The sequence below is a fragment of the Labrus bergylta genome, chromosome 19 (assembly GCF_963930695.1).
Source record: "Labrus bergylta chromosome 19, fLabBer1.1, whole genome shotgun sequence".
NCBI lineage: Eukaryota > Metazoa > Chordata > Actinopteri > Labriformes > Labridae > Labrus > Labrus bergylta.
Window position 1 is genome coordinate 13,686,778 of NC_089213.1, and position 21,632 is coordinate 13,708,409.

A 21,632-nucleotide genomic window follows, 5' to 3' on the forward strand; every position below is an offset into this window, starting at 1 on the left:
TTCCCCGTTCAACATTTTGTTTCTTAACCATTGTTTTCTTTTATAATTTAACTCAAGTCTCCTTTAAGCTCAAATGAGAAGTTCACTGACACTACTGTGGCTTGGATGCGTCTCCATACACCAAGAAGAGCGTTTGTTTCTGACTTTAAAATGTTTCAGTCATCAATTCAGTAAATTCAAAAATCAATTCAAATTCATACTCGACTGATTTGACCAGATGCTTCTTCAAAGGTAAATTAGCTGCCCTTAATTCATTCCCTTATTTCACTGCTATGAGTACTCATTGGGTACTGTTATCTCCAGTTCTCTCTCAGAGCTCATGGACTGTTCCAGACTGTCAGCTGTTCGTTCACAGCAGTCACTGGACTTCTTCTGGACAAGTTTTGATAAACTGGATCAATTAGTTTAGCTCAGTCGGTAGAGCAGAAGCTACAGTCCTTGTCAAATTGGCCACAGTTAAGATTCCGACATCGACCTAAATGCATGTCGGTCTCCCCCCACACTGTCTAGTCTACCCCACTGTAGTTTCAGTTGCCTCTGACTTGCAGTGTCTGTATTGTTAAGCAGTATGATGGTCGAAGATGCTACAAATATTCAGCCTTCTTCATTCAACCACATGTATTTATGTACTCCAGCAAAGCTGTCTTTCTTCTCTTCCCAGATCAATGTGATTGGTGTATCTTGTAGCTACAGCTTTAGAGTAGACCACTACCTGGGTTTCCACTCTTTCATAGTTTGATGCAGATGTCTGCTCTCCTGTCCTATGGGTTGTCACTTTATACGTTTAATATTGTAGGCCTACTTCTTCCACTCTATTAATGTCACAGCATCAGTGACTAAAGAGTGAGCTTCTTAAGATCATGCAGACACTGTAAACATTTTTTTTTAACAAAGACATGTTTACATTTCAACACAGGAAATACTCAGCTGTTATCATCCACTTTAATGATAAATTAATTCTCACCCACTCAGGATGAGAAAATATTTTTTGTTTGTTTGTTTTCAGATGTCAGTTAGCTGTGACAGGCATTTTCCCACAAACTCCTCATTGTTTTCAAACTTGGAGGCCAGTAGAGGAAAATAACTTAATAACTCACTTGTTAGAGTTTTCTTTTATACTCTGTCTGATCCTCACCCCTCAGATTATTTCATTTTGCTTTATGCTGTACAGAAACAACAGCAAAATGCAGTTAATGCTAAAAAAAACAATAACGTTCCTGTCACAGATTCAGATTTTCTGTAGAACAAATATTAATTCAGACACTTCAAGTATCCTTTTTATTCTGATTTTTTTTGTTGTTGTAACAAATCAGAACCAGAAAACCAGAATTGTTTCTGTTCTGGATTTAGTTTGACATTTTTATAAATTCATTGAGGTAGTATAATTTAGTGTAAAATATAAAACAAATATTATATTAAAAATACTAAACTACAACCTTCACCAATGGCAGTCTCTTCATGTATGATAATGGCAACCACTCAGAGGTCGAGTCGTCTCTCAACCAGACGGTCAGGTGTTCGATACACAGCTCCTGAAGAATGTCCAAGTGTCCTCTAGGGAGAGACACTTTCTAGGATTCCTAGAAGTGGTTCTTTTTAAGTAAATAAGGGATAAACTATGAATATACAAGAGTAAACACATTGCTCAAAGAAAAATAGTGCAACTTCAGTACCTGCCAATTCAGTCAAGATGCAAGGCAGTGCAATGTTTAACAAGAAAAATAACCAACTTCTCTTCAGGTTGATAATCTTTTCATTTTATACTGAAACTGATAACGAAGGCAGCAGGTAAACCAGAGTTCACACAACTCAAAGAATTGTTGGTTGCACTTTTTATTGCCCTCTTTAGATTGAAAATGAGAACAGAAGCAGTGCTTCAATACATCTATATAAAGTTTGCCACACTCAAATACACTATATAAAGTCTCAGTATCGATACAATAGATTAACCTTGCAAATCGATTTTAGATTGATTTACGTCCCCCGTGAAGGGCAACTTGCGGAGCACCTATTGATGTAGTTGGATCAATGTAGTAGATGAATTGTTACACCCTTAGTATAAATGGATTATTAATACTGATGGACATTTGACATTGCAGCCTCTGCCATCAGTGTGTGAATGTAGCGTAAATGGGTGTGACCTGTAAAAAGTGCTTTAAAAAGTACTATACAGGCACAAGTCCATTAAGTAGAAGATGATATTCTTTATTAATCCAACGAGGGGTCATCCAATTAAAAGAGCGTTACTGTACAACACGATTAAAATCAAAATAAAGAAAATGATTTAATTTCATTTTGAACGGAAAATTATTAAGACAATGTGCCAGACTAACTTTAAAACTAAAAACAAATTCAAATACACAGTATGTTGGGGCGCTGGTGGCGCAGTGGTCACTGCGCGTGCCCCATGTATGGAGGCTGTGGTCCTCCAAGCGGCTCCTTTCCTGCAAGTCATGCCCTACTCTCTCTCTCCCTGATTTCTGACTCCATCCACTGTCCTCACAATCTTATTACGTACTGATGTTGCGCGTAGACTTCCCAACCACGGCTGTACCCATTTAATTGATTTTTTTTGGTTTACAATGTTGACGTTGATTTCTTAACATGTTAATGACACGTTATGTGTTAATTTCCACCAATGTAGCATCAATAAAGACTATTTTATCTTTTCTTAAAGAACTTTGTAAAACATAAAAAAGGGAGTTCATATTTATCTGCTCGCTTCTTTGATGAAAAAAGTAGCCATGTGCAATAATGTAGAAAAATAAGCATGGGATTGATATTGAAATTTATTGAATTGTTGACAAGATTATCATAATAGAATCGTGAGACCGGTAAAGATGCACAGCCTTAGACACATGCCAATCATTTGTAAAATGATTATAGCATTTAGTAAAGCAGCACAGTTTATGATCTCACAGGTGTCAATTCATGTGTTGCTTATTTAAAAAATTGTCAAAATGTATTTAAAGTTAGGTTAGAAAAAGTTCAACACCATCAAGATAACTAAACCAAACCCACTTTTTCTGACTGAGGAGAGAAAGTACACAACGCGTCGTAAACAGAACACATCACCAGGTCAGACATGTTTGGTTTATAGCAATGTTGTCTTTTATTCTAATGTCCAATAAAACAGAGAATATACCAGTCCCTTATTTATACAAAAATACCTGAACAGGATAAAATGTTGATCCAGGAGCCGTGCAGACAGAATGAAGCAAAGCACAACGGGGTTATTTGAAAAAAGTATTTCTGTTCATTTGATCTTTTTTCATTCCCTGAAAAGTTTTTTTAAACTTCAGCTTATGATGACTTTAACTCAAAAGAAATTCCAACAACACTGAACACCTGCACTTACACTGTGAGTCATCAATGTCTATGGGTACGTAATGTTGACCTGATATTAGGATTTAGTTCCAGTAGGATTCTGTTTCACAGTCACAGCTATAACTGTACATGAATGCAGTGAGTGGACGGATGGCAACTAAGGACTTAATACTATTCACAAACAAGAGGCACCTGCTGCAAGAATAGGCTTAGGCAAGAAAAACTATTTCTTGATATGCACCTTAAAATCAGAGGAAATGGATAATATATGAAAAGCCGACCTTCTTGAGCTACAGCATATAATTGCACTGATTGCGGTGAAAGGTGTGAATAAAAAGCTGCTGAGAATATCCCCAAGAATTGAGTATTGTGTGTGTGTGTGTGTGCTCTCAAATCGAAAAACCACTGGTGTGTGAGAATGCGTAGAGGTGATAGGTTAATACTCAGATACTGTCTTGAAGCTGAAAGAATATGAGCAGAATTAGACGTGCCATATAAACAGAAAAGGGATATTCAACATGTGGCTTCAAAACAAAAAATGGTATCAGAATTGGACACTGGCAGAGTTCAATCCTGTCAGTTTACACACACAAATGATGTTCAGAAATTTGACACACGCCAAAAATCCAGTTTGATTTTTACAAAATAAAAAAGCTTAATTTAATACTGTATATATATATATGTGGTATATTATTTTGTTTATATATATATAAAAGGTAATTTTGTGGCAAAACCAGAGAAAATACACTAAAATGACAATATACACACAATCAAATAAAGGAAAAAAGGAACAAATAAATCATTCTTCATTTTACACTGAGTTATGAGCAAAAGCATAACGCCCCATTTATAGTGATCTGTGACCTAGGTACAGTGTTAGATCTACATCCTCTCCATAGCTTCACATATTTAGCAAACAAATGATACTGTATACTGGTGTATTTATAAACTTAGGCTTGTGTATAGGATTGCATTGTAACACAGTGATGTTTAACAGAGGGGCAAAGATTATTGTGGGTCTCAGCTGACCCAGAATAATGTGGTTTTGAATCCCTCTCTGACAGACCAGAAAGAACCTCAGCAGAGAAAAATAGGAATGCTGAGATACTTCCTGCCAAAGTCCTGTCTCCTTTAAAATTCACAACAAAGCACTACTTTACCCATCAGACCTCTTACTGTATCGAGAAGGCAAGTTCTGATAACCAGCAGACTAAGCAATCCTGCGTTTAACAGTCTAGCCATCCATACACACACATTCACAACAGGGTAATAGCTTAAAGGCTGGAAGCAGGTGGGAAAGGGGGACGGTGGTTCAAGCATTATCAAATCCCTGGAATGAGTCTGCCATCCCTTACTAGAGTGTCCTGATTGGTGGAGCACACAGCTTCTTAGTGATGTGATTTGGTTGACTAAGCAGCAGTGAGAGAGAATTAAGTCATCCTGGTGGGGAGTCCAATGGCAAACCCTGTTCACTTTATTCTGGTGTAGGATGAAGGGGACTTTCAGGTGAAGCGGGCAGAGGTCGGGGTGTGGGTGAGGGCTGAGCAGGTGCTTCATTGCACATTTTTCATTTGCTGGTCACCTGACAGCTAGAGATGGATGGAGAGGACCAATCTTTCCTTTTGCATATTGCTACAATAATGGTCCTTATACTTTAAGGTTGACATTTTTTCACTGCTGCCATTAAGAGCCCCAAAGAGAGCTCTAAGTTTAATTTGTTGATTGATACTGTCACAGTCCTCATGTTGGTGAACAAAACTTGGCCTAATAAACCTGCCATGTCTGCTCCAATTTCATCTCCCAAAATGTATTTAAACAGCCATCAGAAATAGACATCACCATGTTTTGTTTCCCATTGAAGTATACGCCTATAGCAGTTGGTTTACCCTAGCTACCCAAAATATGCAATCCTGAAACTGAGGATCGTTATAATTTTGTCAATTTTATAGGTACATGTATTAATTGTTTGGTTTACAAAATGCTAGGAATTTAGAAAAAGGGACCGTTTGTATTGACAACAGTTTCTAGTATGGTGAAATTCGACTTAATGATGGTTGAAAAATTGCTATTTAAGAAATAATTCCTTCAAGTTTAATTGTGTTTGACCGACGCCTCAACCAGTTGTTCACCACTGACTGACGCTACAGAAATCCTGTGTATCTGCTAATCGGAATATCTTTAATTAATTAATTGATTAATCACACATTTTCTGAAGGGTGAATGGATTTCTACTTTTAAGAAAAAAGATTGACATGTTGGGAAATAAAGTTATTTGCTGTCTTGCCAATTTTTTTTTGAGAATATTGATACAACTTTTATATTTAAGCTAATGCAACAACAAAAAAAAGATAGAGATTGTTAAAAATGTCAAAGAAAATACTGAAAGTCCAGCACTGGTTGTACAGCTAGCTGCTACTTAGCTTAGCTTGATAAATCACTGAACTTCATGAAAAAGTCCAGCAGATGACCTCAGTTAAAGCCACAAAATCACATACTGTCACTTTCGACAACAGAATGTGGTTATGATGAGTTTTAGAGGAGCTGGTATTTAGATTTAGTTAGAACAGAGCTAGCTTAGTGATTTCTGTGTTGCTCGGTGTTGTCAGTGTCAAAGCTAATAGCTACTTTCTAATGATAGCTTTTTAAAAGATTTGGATCAATGTTCTCATCAAAATCTCAACAAGATAGTTTATTTAAAAAAAAATCTAAAAACTTTTAATGACCAATAAACACTTTTGAGGCAATCCAGCCTCTTGTTTTATGAAATGGGTTCCTGTATGTGCATTTTTTTAACAGCTTTGATTTCAGACACAAGGCTCCCAATTTTCACTTAAGGCAAGTGACTCTCAATTAACTGCGTGTGAATTCACAGTCAACTAAGTCCACATTTCAAGTCATTTGTTCATTTACATATTAAAACAAAAGAAAACATTATATGAGTGCTTTTGTTGATTTGTGTTTTCTGATGTGTGGGAAAAGTGGTCAGACTCCACACATGACAGCTCCAACCCATTAATATCAACTCAAGATCAATAAAAATGTGCAAGCAGTGAGCCCAGAACAGACTTAGGAAAAGAAAATAACATTCAAAGACAAATTCACCAACAGATTTAACCCTTTCAGTTTAAAAAAAAAAAAAAGACTAATAGTAGAAGTCATTGGGTGGATAAATGTTTGAGGAGTCTATTTTACAGTTTTCCTCTTTTTCCTCATGGTCTTCACACACTGCAGGCAGTTTATGAGCACATTCATTTGACCAAAAGCATAGTCATGTTGGTTCAAGCCACACAGAGGTCCAAGATGTTCCCAAACCTGTCTGAAAGGCACTGCATAATCAGCTGTGGCTCTATTTGCTCCCAAGCCCTGTAATCCAATCAGAACCGAAGGAAATTCACATGCATGCTTTTCAAAAGGGAGGGGGGGAGGGGGGGGTCAGTGGGGTTGTTGGATAAAGATGAACAGAAAGAAGGCAGCTTCATTTAGCTAGAGAAGAACAGCTGTCATCTGTCCGCTCGGGAGTGCAAAACTAGTTCTGCATTGAATCAACAGCAATAAAACAGCATTAAAATGACATCAAGTAATCAACTCTACAAGAGAGGCTTGTTACAGCCCTCCTGATTAACATTCCTTTGTCCTTTTAGCAAACCCTTGCCGCTGCACTGCTTATCTTGCCTTTAGCTACATCTCTTTCTCTCCCAACTTTTCTGAGCCTCTGTGGAGGAGGAGAAGCGGGGTCAGGGTTGCATCAGCTGGGATTGTGGGACAGGACACAGCAGAGTGGCAGCATCAAGTCCTTTGGGGGATAGAGTTGGGGGGCAGGGTGTCAGCTTATCCAGACTGGACTGCACAGGTTGAGAATACCCCTGGATCAGGTTTGATAAGACCCAGAGAAGTTCTCGTCCATCCCTGATGATCAATGAGGAAGTCATGGGTGGCGCCCTCCGCCAATCTTGGCCATCGGATGGCAAGGGTGGGGCTGGCACCACAGCTTATCAGGCCTGGAGGATGAGGAGGTCAAGGTATTAAGGGGGGGGGGGGGTTAAGGACTCTGGGGAAGGGAGACCCCCAGAACTCCTGATGAGCTAATCTTAGCTGTCTTGTGTTTTCTAAAAAATTGTCTATTTTTAGGGTCAAAACGGCAATGACAAAATCCAAGTCTCCATGATCAGGGCAGGAGTTTGGGCAACTGCTGGGTCCACAACCTGCAACGCTTCAGCTGTCCAAAAGCTTCCAATCCAAACATCTCAGCAGCAAGACTGAGGCTGAAGAAAGCATGGGTGCACTGAAAACAAACTTCCAATGACCATCGAGTAGTTCAAAGCCCCAAACTTGACTTAACCTTTTCCTATCTCCTCATCCTCATTGTGTTGGTGCGAGAGGGGCAGATGGGGGTTGGAATCTCTGGGGTGAGAGGTGTGCAAAAAAAGGAGGTGAAGGTGTCAGGGTTGTGAAGTATCACAAGGCCACTGCGGTGCAGGGGTGTTTGAGTTTGCAGGGCAGCACTCCTCTGTTCAGCTGGTAAAACTCCACCAGGTGAATCAGGTCGGTGAACTTTGTGGCGCCATCGTCAAGGCTGAAGAACACCTGGCCGTCTTCCTCACACTTTGGACCAGAGCGAGACAGAAGAGAGGACAGTTAACCATCACAAACTACTGTGCAAATCTAAAAGGAGTGGTGGTGTTGTTGTTGTTGTGTTGTGAAGTATTGGTTGCTTGGAAGATTTAACATCTATAAAAGCTAAACCAGCTGCAAATCTGCAGGGACAGATATGGACTGACATTTAGTGATAGGGCTATGCCAGGAAAGCCAATATTAATAATAAAACATGTATCAGGACAGATTTGAGTAATGTCATGTTTCCCAGAGATGAGGCTGCCTAACTTGGTTTGTTCGTGTATTAACAAGTGAGCATGGCATATTCCCTGTAGTGTAGTGTGACTATATGTGTAATGAGACTGACCGGTAGGATTTGGAAGTGCTTGATCTTCTGGTGGTGGCACAAGGTGAGCACAAACGCCTTTGGATTACTCTGACTGTCCCGCAACAGGAATAATCTAAAAAAATAACAAAAAACATTAGTGAGAAAAGATTTAACTACTGAAAATGACTTAATCACTACTTTAACTCCATTATGGTGCTTTCTACACAAATACTTTTCTAATAGTAGATGACATGCTGCTGCCTGAGCTAATGAAGCGTTGACATTTTGAGAATCATATCTTAATCCCCTGGGTAAAAGCTAAGTACTTTGCTGTCAAGCCAAAAGGCCATTTCAGACAGTGACATTTCAAAGATCCAAGACATTCACGTCAGTAGAGGTGTCTTCTTTTTTTTCAAAATGTTTAGTCTTACAAATAAATATTAATAATATATACATAACTCCCTTTTTTCCCGAAGCCTGCCGCCTGCTGCATATCACAAAAGACCAATTTGGCATCATTTCAAACCGCTTTGTGAAGAAAAGGTTGAGAGGCTATTCTTACCCGTCCACTTGGCCTTGTTGTATGATCATTTTGTGGGCTTCCTCTCTCATGATGCGACCATGAAACCAGACCTGTGTCCTGTGGATCACTGAGAGACAGACATCTTTGAGTCAGTAGCTGTGGTGACATGAACACATTGGCCCTCACTTATCAAACGTACGTACAGCAGAAAAATGGGTGTACGGTCATTTCCACGCAAATTCGGCACTTATCAATTTGGACGTGAGCGGAGGGTACGCTCAAATCCCACGCCCGGTCTCAGTTCGTGTACGCATGTTTTCAACTCAGTGTGGACTTGCAGTGCAGCAAATCTGTCTGTGTCGGAGAATAATTAGATCACACTATAACAGTGCTTGTTAAGACGGATAGAGAGAGGTTCACAGATTTACTGTTAGATAAGATATCTCAAATGTATTTTATATTACACTTCACCTCAAACGATCTCTGTAGGCTACATCGCTTTATAAATCATGTGTTTTAATTGATGAATTTTTGTTTGTTTAATCGATTTACTTTAAAGATTAAAGATAAGAGAGGCTGCTTTCAGTAAATACATGTTAAACATTCAGCGCACAGGAATATCACTGCAGAAAATACTGAGACAATTAAAACAGAAAAACTAAAAACAGTTACTTTAAAAGGACATCAAAACTTCCAGAGGATAGTAAATACAACTTTTAGCCTCTGAAATATTAAATATTTAGGAATACAGAACATTAACATTATCATTATATCATAACTAATCGGTATGTAGGGAGATTAAAATAATAAATACGCTGATGTGCCACATGCGTAATTGCACACAGCAGACGCACAAAGGCCAGAGACTACATGTGACTTAATAACGAATAAAGAAATCCGGGGGGCTCTAAGACGGAGTCAGGACCTTCTTGTGTTAAATTCTCATGTTTGGAAAGAAGGCTAATCGGATGAGGAGTGCACATTACACAGCGTTTGATCAAACACTTTATTCATGTGATGCAGGATGTTTCAGGTTTCTCTTCTCTTTTAAAGTCTCATTAATGGCGAGCTGCCAGTGCAGCCGACGTTATCCGACACAGATCCAAGTTCACCTGTACCACTTGTGCCTGATATTGAGGCTGAACCGATGAAGGAATGGAGGTTTTTTAAATTAAAGTATTTCAAAAAATTATATTATAGCTTATATTATGTACGTTATGGTGTCACTCAGGCCATATCTCGTTTCTCTCCTTTGCCGTATTTAGTATCTCCATGCCGTAAGCTCTGGGGGCGAGGACAGCTGAGCCGTGAATAAATAGGCGCGTGGTTTTTAAATGACGATCGTTTCCAGCCGCCACACTTATCAACACCCGGTCTTGCGTACGCTGTGATCAGCCAGATACGCACGTTTCATAGGTCCCACGTGGACCCTGACGTACGATGATTTCTACACCCAAATCTGCGCTGGTTTCTAAACCAGACTGATAAGTGAGGGCCACTGTGCATTCTGCCTGAAACCATTCCCTTTTACATTTCAGGATTGCCTTCTTGCCTATAATGGGATCTCATGTAAGTAGGTGTGAAGAATGTAAACAGCCACAAGGTAGTGTTCGATAGGTTGGTGATATTGCATTGACTAATCCTTTGCAACCAATAAAAATCATTTGGTTTGATCATGTTTGTTGTGATTGAGGTGCATCAATGCCTTTTTTTTTTTCTTCTGTCCGGGCTTAAAATACATTAGGCAGTATATACTCATTACTACTTTATATCAGAGTTTTAACAAGCTCTGGACAAGACATGCAGCATAGTGTTGAATTTTATCTGTACGTTGATGTTAAAGTACCTGTGCTCAGAGACGACGGGTGCAGAGGGCTGGGACTGCCCAGGACATTCATACGCTGGCTCCGTTTCTATGTGAGAGAAAAGAAACATGGTCAACATTTGCACACACACATATATATATATATATATATATATATATATATACATACATACATACATACATACATACATATATATATATATATATTTATTTTTTTTTTTTTTCCCAAACCAGCCACCCAGCCTCAAACTGTAACTTTACCTTGATGATTGATACATTAGATTACGGTAAAAGTAAGGCATTTGACCCAAAACACAAATACATTTAATTTGGGGGTGGGGGTTCTGCAAGTCTTTCATTAAATGTACAAACATTTTTTGCAGTTCCCAAGAATCGGTTTCTGATTGTTTTTTTTGTTCACAGGCTGTCACTCTGATAAACGCTGAACAATCAGAGAGTCTGAACAATCACTGTGCAATAACCCTGTCACACTTCCTTACTGAGAATGTAGATAGGATTATTTATCTCCACTTTAAGGACAAATAATTCATCATGTAAATAATATTATCCTCATTTTCTGACATCAATCTTTACCACTGCTTTAAAAGGGGTGGCTGTGGGTCAGTGGTAGGGTAGAGTTGGTCATCTCTGAACTGGAAGGCCAGGGGTTCGATCCCGAGCCTCCTGCAGCCACTTAACCCCAAGCTGCTTCCCTTTCTACGTTGGCTGCTTATGAATGTGTATGAATGGATGATTTAATACTGATGGACACTTTTAACATCAACCTCTGCCATCAGTGTGTGAATGTGGTGTGAATAGGGAGGTGCGACCTGCGGTGTATATCCTCTTGTGTATTAACCCATCTGATATAAACATCAGTTTATTATAAATTTTCTGTCAGCATATTTGTCACTCCTCCCCATTGCACTATTTCCTAATGTAGCCTTGTATATATTATTTTATTGTTCAATATTTATTTAATGATAAACGTGTAAACATGCTTGGTGAACAAAGTCTGATTCTGCACCAAATAAAAATAGAAGAGAGAAGCTGGTTTCTGCTTTAGCGGCATCAGCGCTTTGATCAGTCCAGCGGATAGATTGGGCTACTGCATACTGCCAAAAAACACTCCAATGAGGAAAAGATAAGATTGCCAAAGATCTGTCATAAAACATTAATATGATAATCCAAAACAAAGGAAAAGCAAATGATTGTGGCAACATACATATTGTCATATGTGGTTTGAAATGTATTTTCCTTCCTGAAGCCCTATCCCTCTCTAAGCCCAAATTCAATCTTTTTTTTTTTTTTTTTTACCCTCCAGGTCTGCCCCTCCTCAACGGCAGCGCTCTGGGCCTCCACAGGGTTGTCGATGACTCGACCGGTCCTTCCGGAGAAGTCCATGGCGACCAGGGAGTTCTCAGATACACTCCTCTGTTGACACGTGGCAGGGCAGGATGATGGATGGAGGGTGGTAGTGGGTTGAGAGTAGGGGGAGGGGGCACAAAAGGATGGGGAGGGGAGGGGGGGGGGGGGGTAGACAAGGGTGAGAGGTCAAACAAGCCAGACACACTCACTGGGGCATGACAAATCCTGTCTGCACACAGACCCACTTCAGTCACTCCACAAATGCCCTTCTGAGGAGAAGCACAAGCCTCTCGTGGCTCTCCCCCTCAATGGTACTGCTTTGCTTAGGTCTGTTCCTTCCCTGAACATTTCATTAAATGACTGTTCCTCTTAATCATTATCCCTTTTACAGGATAAAACATGTAATAATGGTGGGCGATCATAGTGATCTCTTTTTGACCGAGGGGGTTGTGTTATATAAGTCAGTTATACTTCAATTAAGACGTGAATTTTTGATTTTTAGAAGGCTTGTTTTAAACCCACAATGAACATTGCCTTAAACGATGGCGTTTCAAACATTAAAAGGCTTTAGTATTTGCACAGATTAACCTCATTACTCTTGATTATGTTCCGTGACATCGCTCTTATTTTCAACAAAACAAACATGTATCATTTTATCAATTAGGTTTCCATATTATTACTTTTAATATCCCATACTTGTTTAACCATAAATGTATCGTCATTTTCAAAAATCAGAATTTTCTGAGGACCTTGACAGAAGAATGGCTAAACTGTGATGGAATTCATTGTTATTTGCTATTTAATAAAATAAATGGTGCCACTCTTTATCAGCTGAAGTTTAAGATCAGTGCTTTTAATTTCTGCTAAACAATAATGAATTAAAGGCCTTACCCCAAGATTCAATGTGCCTACTTTATAAATTGGACAACATTTATGCTATAATAAGCTCACTAACATAGCACACTTAATAATAAAAACTAGAGTTACTGCTCAAAGATCCTATTGCAGCAAAGTTAGTATGTGAGGTAAATCACAGCTATATTAAATTGAATGAATGAGCAGTATACACTATATAGTCTTACATTTTTGCAGTGTTACCAACGTCCAGCAAGCGCCAATACTGTAAGATTTGCTACTGTAGTTTTGGAATCATAGCAGTTAAATCTAGTGCTGAGGCATTTGCCACTGAAGAAGTCAAAGTTATTTTAAATAATAAATGATAAAACTCACTTTTCATGCAAAACAACAAACACTCTATTTTCCAGCTTTAAAAAAAAAAAAAATAGAAACACTCACTATTGACTAATAACATTTAAAAAAAATCAGGCAGATTAAACAATAGTAAATAATAATGTGATATTTACACGTTCTGCAAAATGTAAACCACATTGCTTTTCAGTATTAGAAATGATTCGAACATTAGTCCTTGAATATAACTCAGTCACTCCACAAGTCATTCATGGTGTAAGTGCATACCCTTCCTTAAGATTGTACAGACTGCACATGTGTTGTAGACTTATGTAAATGTTCTCTCTGAAATAACTCTGGGATAAGATGTTATGAGTTGGATTGTACTTTTGTCATAGACTTCCGTTTGTGTAAACAACTAGTCTGACCTGAATCTGTACCAATCACCTTCCACCACACAGCACTACTTTAGCCTCATTAACAAAAGTCAACAGAAGCAATGATCGTCTGAGTAGAAAGTCATATCTGCAAATCCATCTTATGCAAAATGGAAAAAGTAATCTAGCTCATGGTTGCTTGTTTCCTCTTAAGACGGCACAAGCTGGCCACAAAGTGAATTGCTTTCCAATTAACTATCAGCTAATTAATGGATCAATGTGGATTGGTCCTGGCTGAGTGGGTGTATTAGAGCGGTGTTGTAAGGTGGTGATGTCAGAGAGCAGATCCTCACCACAGGCGCTGTGAAAGGCGGGAGGTTGGACTTTCTCTGCTGGGGAGCGTTGTAGCTCTGGTACAGTACTATCCCGTACTATGAGGAAAACAAGAGAACAGAGATGGCATCATCTTCAATATGTCCAGACAAATGAATTCATATGGACAACATATAAACAGAAAGAAGTAAAGAAGTACTTTTAGCAGTCTGAAGGCAGTCATCCAGCAGGTCCTGCTCTGCTCATCCTCGGCACACAGCATCTTCAGCTCCTTACAGTCACTCGTCACTTTACTGGGCTGTCAACCATAGAGAAGACACAGAGGAACATTAAAGAAATGAGATCCAAATCCTGAACTTGACCATCATTTTTTTTTTTTTTTCGTGACATGGCAGGGCAAGGCAACGGTGCCACACTGTCTTTATTTTACTTATTTTGAAGACAGGCAAAGAGATTGGTACAAAAAAATGCATGAAGACTTATGATTTAAAAAAACTGACCCACTGTGGTCTGAAAAAGCCATTAGAGAATAACGGTAATAATTAAAATGATAACACTGTAGTACAGTATTACACAAACACATTTAGCAAATTAGAAAATGAACTAAAATATTGATTTAACACACCAATAACAACAAATTACGTTTAGTTTTTTAAAAAGATGATTGCCTTCAAATAGCTGCCATGAACTAAACAGCTCCAAACAGTGTTCCAGGGACCTATTTTTTCTTTGAATAAAGTTTGTGTATTCAGTTCAGAAAATATAGCATAGAATTGTTTCAATTCTCCAACTTTCACCACCAAAACTCCTTAGTGCACCTTTAAGTGTTGCATTATATTGATTAAAAAGGCCCATTTGGCATGTTGACAGTAGAATCTTTGATATAATTACACCAAGTTAACCATTCCCTCTTCCAGTCAGGGAAGGTTACCAAAGTGTTGTAGCAATAAAGCCACCTCACCCTTTGGTTGAGTGTATACAGTGCCAAATCTGTGTCACTATACTTTTCCTCTGGAAATTTGGAAATAAGTTTTTAGGGGCTTTACAATTCATTTTTTTTTTTAAATGTGTATGCTGAAGTCTGATACACATTCAATGGGATAAGAAAGATTCTACTAAATATATAAGAAATAATATAGAATGTCAAGATGTGAAAGTCTTAATTGTGCCTCTGACAGTGATCTCTGCTAAAGAATATATATTTAATAATTTAATAGTCCTACTAATAAGAGCTTTATCAGCACCACAGCACAGGCTTTCTCCTTTTCCCTCCATCAATAACAAGGACAAATGGCTCCTTAAATGCAACCCTACTGGTAAATTCATTCATGTCACCATAGCAACAATCCAGCAACCCCATTTAGCCAAGTAAAATCTGTTACCAAATCCTGCACTGTCACCCCCGCTGACAGCATCTGACACGCCGGTCGTCTTTACGTGTTGTCTGTGCGTGCAGGTGTGTGTGTGTGTTAAAGAGAGAGATGGGGGGGGGGGGGGGGGGGGGTTAGCTGGGCCAGATTCCCTGTACCATCGTGGCTTATCCCACTGGGCTTATCCCTGATCAGCAGGTGACCCACCACAGATAACTCCTGCAGTGGGACACACAGTGCTGAGTATGTGTATGAAACCCTGCTGGGTTTTAACCCTTGAGTCTGACACACACACACGCACACACCCACAGACCCTCATGGATGATTATATGTAGAGAGAAAGCAGGTGTGTCCTTAATCCAGAAAAGGGCCATACAAGCTAAAGTCCATTGACCATTTTACAAAGCAGTTCTGAGAAAGATCACAAAACAGTCTCTCTTTCTATCTGACATGCTTGAAGCACTTCACACTAACATGAATAATATTATAAAAATGAAGCCTGGCAGATTGAATTATTTCTTTATTTCCACCTTCTGCAGTGGCTTCCTTGAATTGCAAAGCTTCCAGTGTTTTGTTGTGTGTGTGTGTTACCTTGATGCAGAACTGGTAGTCTGTGGGAGCATTGTGGAATTTTCGCCCCGTGATGATGGTGAAGATGTTGCTGTCCTCTAAATCTGACAGCAGCTGCAGATGTCGGGGCTCCTGTTGAGTTTTAGGGAGGGCGATTGAAAAAGGGTGTCAAAACACATGAAAGAACATAATCACAGATGTTTCTTTGAATGATGTTACTTCTTTTGCTTACGCTATGAAAATTAACATTTGATTCTTTTATTAACTTGTATTTGAAGAATATATGAAATAAAGTTTCTATGAATTAATTAGAAAAATGCCTTAACAGCAACACAATTATAAAAATGTAATCAATCGTTCAATTTATAAACTGAAAAGTGAAGCCCAAAACATTTTGTGTCATCTTCACGTCCCTTTAAGAGAAAGTATAGCAGTAGTTGTGACCTTGGATGTTCCTTTAGTAGAGAAGTAGAGCCCGGAGCGGCGCAGGAACATGTAGAGTTTCTTCCAGGACTTGCGTCCAGGCTCCTTTAAATGCAGATAGCCCTGAATCTCTGGACAGCTGCTTGAGTTCAGGAAGTTCTGCAACCAAACACACAGTGCATATCACAAACACATCTTCACAGGAACCGAATGCAAATCTCTCAAATGTTTGTGTTTGCTGCCTCTGACATCCTTGACAGTAAAAGGCAGTACAATTTTTGGGGGGATATTATGATGCCTTCACAATGAGAGCAAGACCTCCATAGCAAGACAACTACATTTGTTTAAACACTTTGTTTCAGAAAGGTTTTTTTAGATTACCTGTAAGAGCTGTGACTGAGGGATTGAGCCATCAGTATCCTGACACCAAGCCACCATCTGCTCTGGAAAGAAGTTCTGGTATGGAAAAAAAAACACACAAAAGACTGACAATAAATGAGAGATCGAGAGTGAGACACAGAGAGAGAGAGAGAGAGAGAGAGAGAGAGAGGGACTAGAAACCACTTAGTGCATATGCAAGCTTAGAGTCGGGTAGTGTTTCTCTATGCAAAATATGTCTCACACTCTGTGCCTGTGTGTATGTGAATGTGTGTTTGCCTGGTGAGCACAAGGACTCTGAGACAAAGTGGTTGGGGCGAGAAATAGATAAAGAGAGAGCAAAAGAGAAAGAGAGAGAGAGGGAGGGAGGGAGGGAGGGAGAGAAAGGCACTCCAGCCTTGGAGTAGATGCAGTATGATCTCACCCGCTGATGTAATCCCCTTTAGCAAGCAGCGCTACTCTTAGCTTGATTGACAGGCTGTGGCCAGCACTTTGGTGTTTTACTGTGCTCATTACCACAGGGCTGAGGTCACCTGCTGGCTCTGACACACACCTAAATCTCCACAGCAAAAATGTCAGCGTATACCCGACCAGCACGTAACAGCAGAGCCCCATGCCGAGACCACACCAGCAAAAGATCCCCTTTGCAAACTAGCAAACACTGACTTCCTGGTATAGTCAGATGCAGGTTTGTGTGGTAAAATCATGAACAGCTTTGCATATGGTATTCTAGCTGATGCTCAATATCCAAAGAGTGTGTGCAAAAAAAATGTGAGCTTGGGCTTCCACATCACCAGTAAAAAGAAAGTAATGAGCAAACCTGGCAAACATCTCTGAGACAACACAAAGAGAGGGCAGTGTAAGGGCAGTTATGAAGTGAGAACTATTTAGAATAATCTTTTTTGCCAAGAGCTACAAATCTGATGAACAACTTATCAGCAAAACTACACTGTGGAACGTGGTTTAACAGAAGGATGCATAAATATTGTTACATATTTCCAACAATGTTAATATGGTCAGCTGAAGACCAAACTGCGAAAAGCATGAAAAACCTAAACAGCTTCAGCTGTACTCTAAATGTTGTGCTCATGATTGCATGTTAACATAAACACAAATTTTGAACCAAGTAAACCTCACAGCTGCTTAACATTTTCTTAACAACTTCTATCATTCCTTTTCTATCGGTCATCAGTGAATCACTGCGAAGGGAAAGTACAAAAAGGAAGGGGGTTAAGAATATCAAAATGTTTAAGTTTAATCAAATGGGGACAGGGTCAAAAAAATGTGATGTTGGTTCAGGAAATTAACCTGAACTGCACTGCACTGCTGATCTGTTGAAGTGAAGATTGGTTGTTATATGGTACTTGATGTTGGAGTTGAAATGTGAACACAATTCTCAGTAGCGTCAGCTGTACTTAGTGTTTGGTATTGATTGGCAAATGTAACCATGCTAATGCAGCAACTTAGTTGGGATAGATTGTAAGGTTGCCAGAGTTTTAAGTACTCTGAAACCATGTGTTTTAAAACGATGCAATCTATGTTTTAAAAACACATGTTTCAGAAAAGTAATTTTGTTTAAAATAATAAATATTTAAGAATGTAATATCTATTATATAAGAGAAACCTCCTCTTTTCACTTCAGAGGGATTTGCAACCCTATTAGAAAACTGTGCACCTGATGTATTAGGATTAAAAACACTAGAACGTAGTTGTAAACGTCCTGGATGTCTGCATGACATTTCAGCTATCAACAACCCTTTGCCTGTGTGCGTGTGCGTGTGCCTGTGTGTGTTTGCATGTTAACACTAAAGTGTGCAAGCAGTATCAATGAGTGCTAAAATGATTTAGTCAAAGAAAGTCATTCCTAGGGATGCGAGAGACTCACCAGGGGGTTTCTGAAGAATTCATATTTGGCATAGTTCTTCCTGAAGAGGAATTTACTGTCGCTGCCCATGGAGGCTTGAACCTGAACCACCAGCTCGTGGTCCTCCAGACACCTCTCTGTATGAGGACAAGGAGAGACGGGTAGTTTAAGTCACCTCAGAAGTGTTGGATCTGAATGTATGTTACTATAGGCAAACACTGCCAATTGTACACTGCTTGAATCAGGTCTTCTTCTTTTATGTATTCTATATTTCAATTCTTTTTTTCCCTCTCCTTTTTTAATTCTAAAAGCAATGATGACAGATTAGCCCTGCTGCAGTCCTGACCTGTCACCCATTGGAGCATTATAAAGCACAAAATACAGCAAAGGACCCTGAACTATTGAACAACTGCTACATCAAGCATGGAAGGTAAAATGTTTCATTTTCAAAATTTCAGGAACTGGTCTCATTAGTTCCCAAACTCTTAAAATTGTTGTTAAAAGAGGAGATGAATCAGCAGGGTGGTAAACAAGAACACGTCCCAATTTTTTTTGTAAGGTGTTGCTGGCAAAATTTTCAAAATAGGCATATCACTTTCAATGTATTCAGGGGGAAAAAAATCCCCTGTTAACAAATTAAAGGTTAAATGAGGAGGGGCTGTGGAAAGAAGAACTACTGTGAGGCAGCAGGGGAGGTGAAGGTGGAGAGAAGTGGCATGAGATAAAGAGGGGGGAGGAGGCGGGAGAGGAAGAGCTGGTGGAGGGCATGCAGGAAGATGATGTCATGTGTTTAGGCTGATTGCTGAGTGGCACGGCCATAAGTAAGGTACAAGCCACAGACAAACACACAACCACACATTAAGGGCTCACACAGAGCCTAACCTGCTCTGTGCATCACCTATACATTGTCTGTGTGTGTGTGTGTGTGTGTGTGTGTGTGTGTGTGTGTGTGTGTGTGTGTGTGAGTGTGTGTGTGTGTGTCTGTGTGCCTCTGTGCAATGTGATCCTCTAGAAGTTGAAGCCATACAATCTCAGAGTGAGGCCGATTAGAAATTGATAGTGACAGGATGTTCCAAATCGACATGGACAGTTACCCACACATGTGAAATGATAGCAGCCAGGGTTTGGCACTAATTCTCTCTTTCAGATTAACTCACAAACTCATGTTTGGTTAAATGACACACACAAACACGCACACACATAAATAGTTTGGTGAAACTGCAATTACTTTTCTTGCAGAGAAAAGTTTTCGTGTTGCAGTTAAGGGGCTGGAAATGTCTGAGTTCTTTTTAAGTGTGAGCGATGCGTGTGTGTGTGTGTGTGTGTGTGTGTGTGTGTGTGTGGGTGGGTGAGTGTGTGCACGCTGCTTGCAAGCTGGGGAATTTCCTGTGGAGGGTTAAGAAAAGATTGATTGGTTGAGAAGGCTAGGGGCTCGTTCAACAGAGAACCGTGATTGGTGCCTTGCGGCTCTGGTATGACGCTTTAGTGCAGGCCTCTCCGCCCTTCCCCCCCCTCAATCTTTCCCTCTCTCCCTCTCTGTGTCTCTCTTTCTCTCTCCCTTCATCTCTCTCTTTTTCTCTCCCTTCCTCTCCTCACCTCACATTCCATCTCTCCAGTGCACTTTTTTTTTTCCAGAATCGCAGATCAAGCAGCAAAGCACAAAGCAATCCTTTGACTCTAAAAATAAGACTGAGGAGTAGGAAAGCCTCACAGGAGGACAAAGAGAGACCCAGCGAGAGAGAATTAAATCAATAAAAAAAAAAAGAAGCTTCATATCGATAAGGTGAAAGCATTGTGTTTTGTTTTTTCCCTTTTCCCCTTTTGAGCAAAGTATAGGAGGCATACGAGCAGAACATGGAAAATGCTTAATCCACCAAACATCCCTTCAGAGCTGTATAGAAGGCATACGAGCGCTTGTGCCATGCCCAAGTGAACATGCACAGAGGGCACACACAAGAGAGTATCCACATTCATGCAAAGACACACAAAAGAGGTAAAGAGAGACACACACACACAAACATATCAAAGACTGAAACACACCTGCATGAAAGACATATACCTCTGAAAATACACTACAGAGAGACATGCATGAATGTAGGGAGGGTAACTCATTTTATTCTTCTTCAAACTTGCAGAATGTCCTTTTCACTCTCTCAAGTAACATAGGGAGCTTCTTATTGTGTTTTTACTGATTTGTATCAAAGTCTGCTCTGTATAAAACATGTTTGCAAATGACAGACTTTGCCTAAAAAACTGCAAAAATGTTAGCATTGCAAAGCATTATTGTTTGGATTTGGGCTTTGAATGGTGGCGGTCAGTCATACAAGAAGTCTTGTTGCTGCTTATGAACCACTAAGGCAAGGCAAGTTTATTTATAAAGCACATTTCAGCAACAAGGCTTGCTTTACACAATACATCAAAATCATCATGAAGACAAAGGGCAGAAAAACACATTAAAAGAGGACATTTAAATATAATTCAATCATAAACTTAAATATTAAATATTAACAGTTGATTGACTGATGTTTTAGGACAAACGGTTAAGACACTGTTACAGTAACCAAGTCTACCGCATATAATAGCATTGACACTTTTTTTTTTTTCAGGTCCTGTTGGGACATTAGTCGTCTAATTCTTGATATATTCATCACTACACCCAGATTTGTTGCCTATACTCTGTAGTTTTCAATGTTACTTACTGACGCCAAGTTCTGACTCTTAATCACTCCTACTTTGTTCCAAAAACAACCCCTGTTTTTTATCTTTGTTTAACTGAAGAAAATGTTGGCACATTCACTCATTGATTTGTTCTATGCAAATCGCCTGGCGCCATTGTAATATAGATGTGTGTAATCCGCGTAGTTATGAGAACTTATTTTGTTTTTTCAATGACCAGAACTAGTGGGAGCATGTAGATGATAAACAGAGGAGGCCCTAGGATGGAACCTTGGTGAACACATTCACCAATTTTTGTGTGCTCAGCTTTAAAGTTGGACAACACAAAGAAGTCCCAAACTCAAACCAATTTAGTACTCAGTCAGAAATTCCCAGACAGTTTTCCAGTCGGTTTTACTAGGTCATTATATTTAACAAGTTCACATAAAGAGATGAACAAATTAGAATAATTTCTATCTCTGCGAAGAATAACATGAATATAGAAACAAC

The 21,632-nt window shown here is 39.4% G+C and overlaps 1 protein-coding gene across 3 annotated transcripts in view; it reads right to left on the reverse strand.

Moving 5' to 3' along the window:
* Window positions 1–2,771: 2,771 nt before the first annotated feature.
* The window catches only part of LOC109990889 (growth factor receptor-bound protein 10), a 45,256-nt gene continuing 26,395 nt past the window's right edge, over window positions 2,772–21,632 (reverse strand). For all 3 annotated transcript variants that reach the window (XM_020643157.3, XM_065948480.1, XM_065948481.1), the window contains 11 exons: window positions 18,489–18,604; window positions 16,607–16,681; window positions 16,247–16,384; window positions 15,824–15,934; window positions 14,062–14,160; window positions 13,883–13,960; window positions 11,914–12,030; window positions 10,618–10,684; window positions 8,811–8,898; window positions 8,288–8,381; window positions 2,772–7,929 (listed from right to left, as the gene is read on the reverse strand). In XM_020643157.3, the coding sequence (XP_020498813.1) occupies window positions 7,783–7,929; window positions 8,288–8,381; window positions 8,811–8,898; window positions 10,618–10,684; window positions 11,914–12,030; window positions 13,883–13,960; window positions 14,062–14,160; window positions 15,824–15,934; window positions 16,247–16,384; window positions 16,607–16,681; window positions 18,489–18,604 (1,130 nt within the window). In that variant the 3' untranslated portion in view covers window positions 2,772–7,782. The remainder of the gene's footprint in view (window positions 7,930–8,287; window positions 8,382–8,810; window positions 8,899–10,617; window positions 10,685–11,913; window positions 12,031–13,882; window positions 13,961–14,061; window positions 14,161–15,823; window positions 15,935–16,246; window positions 16,385–16,606; window positions 16,682–18,488; window positions 18,605–21,632) is intronic.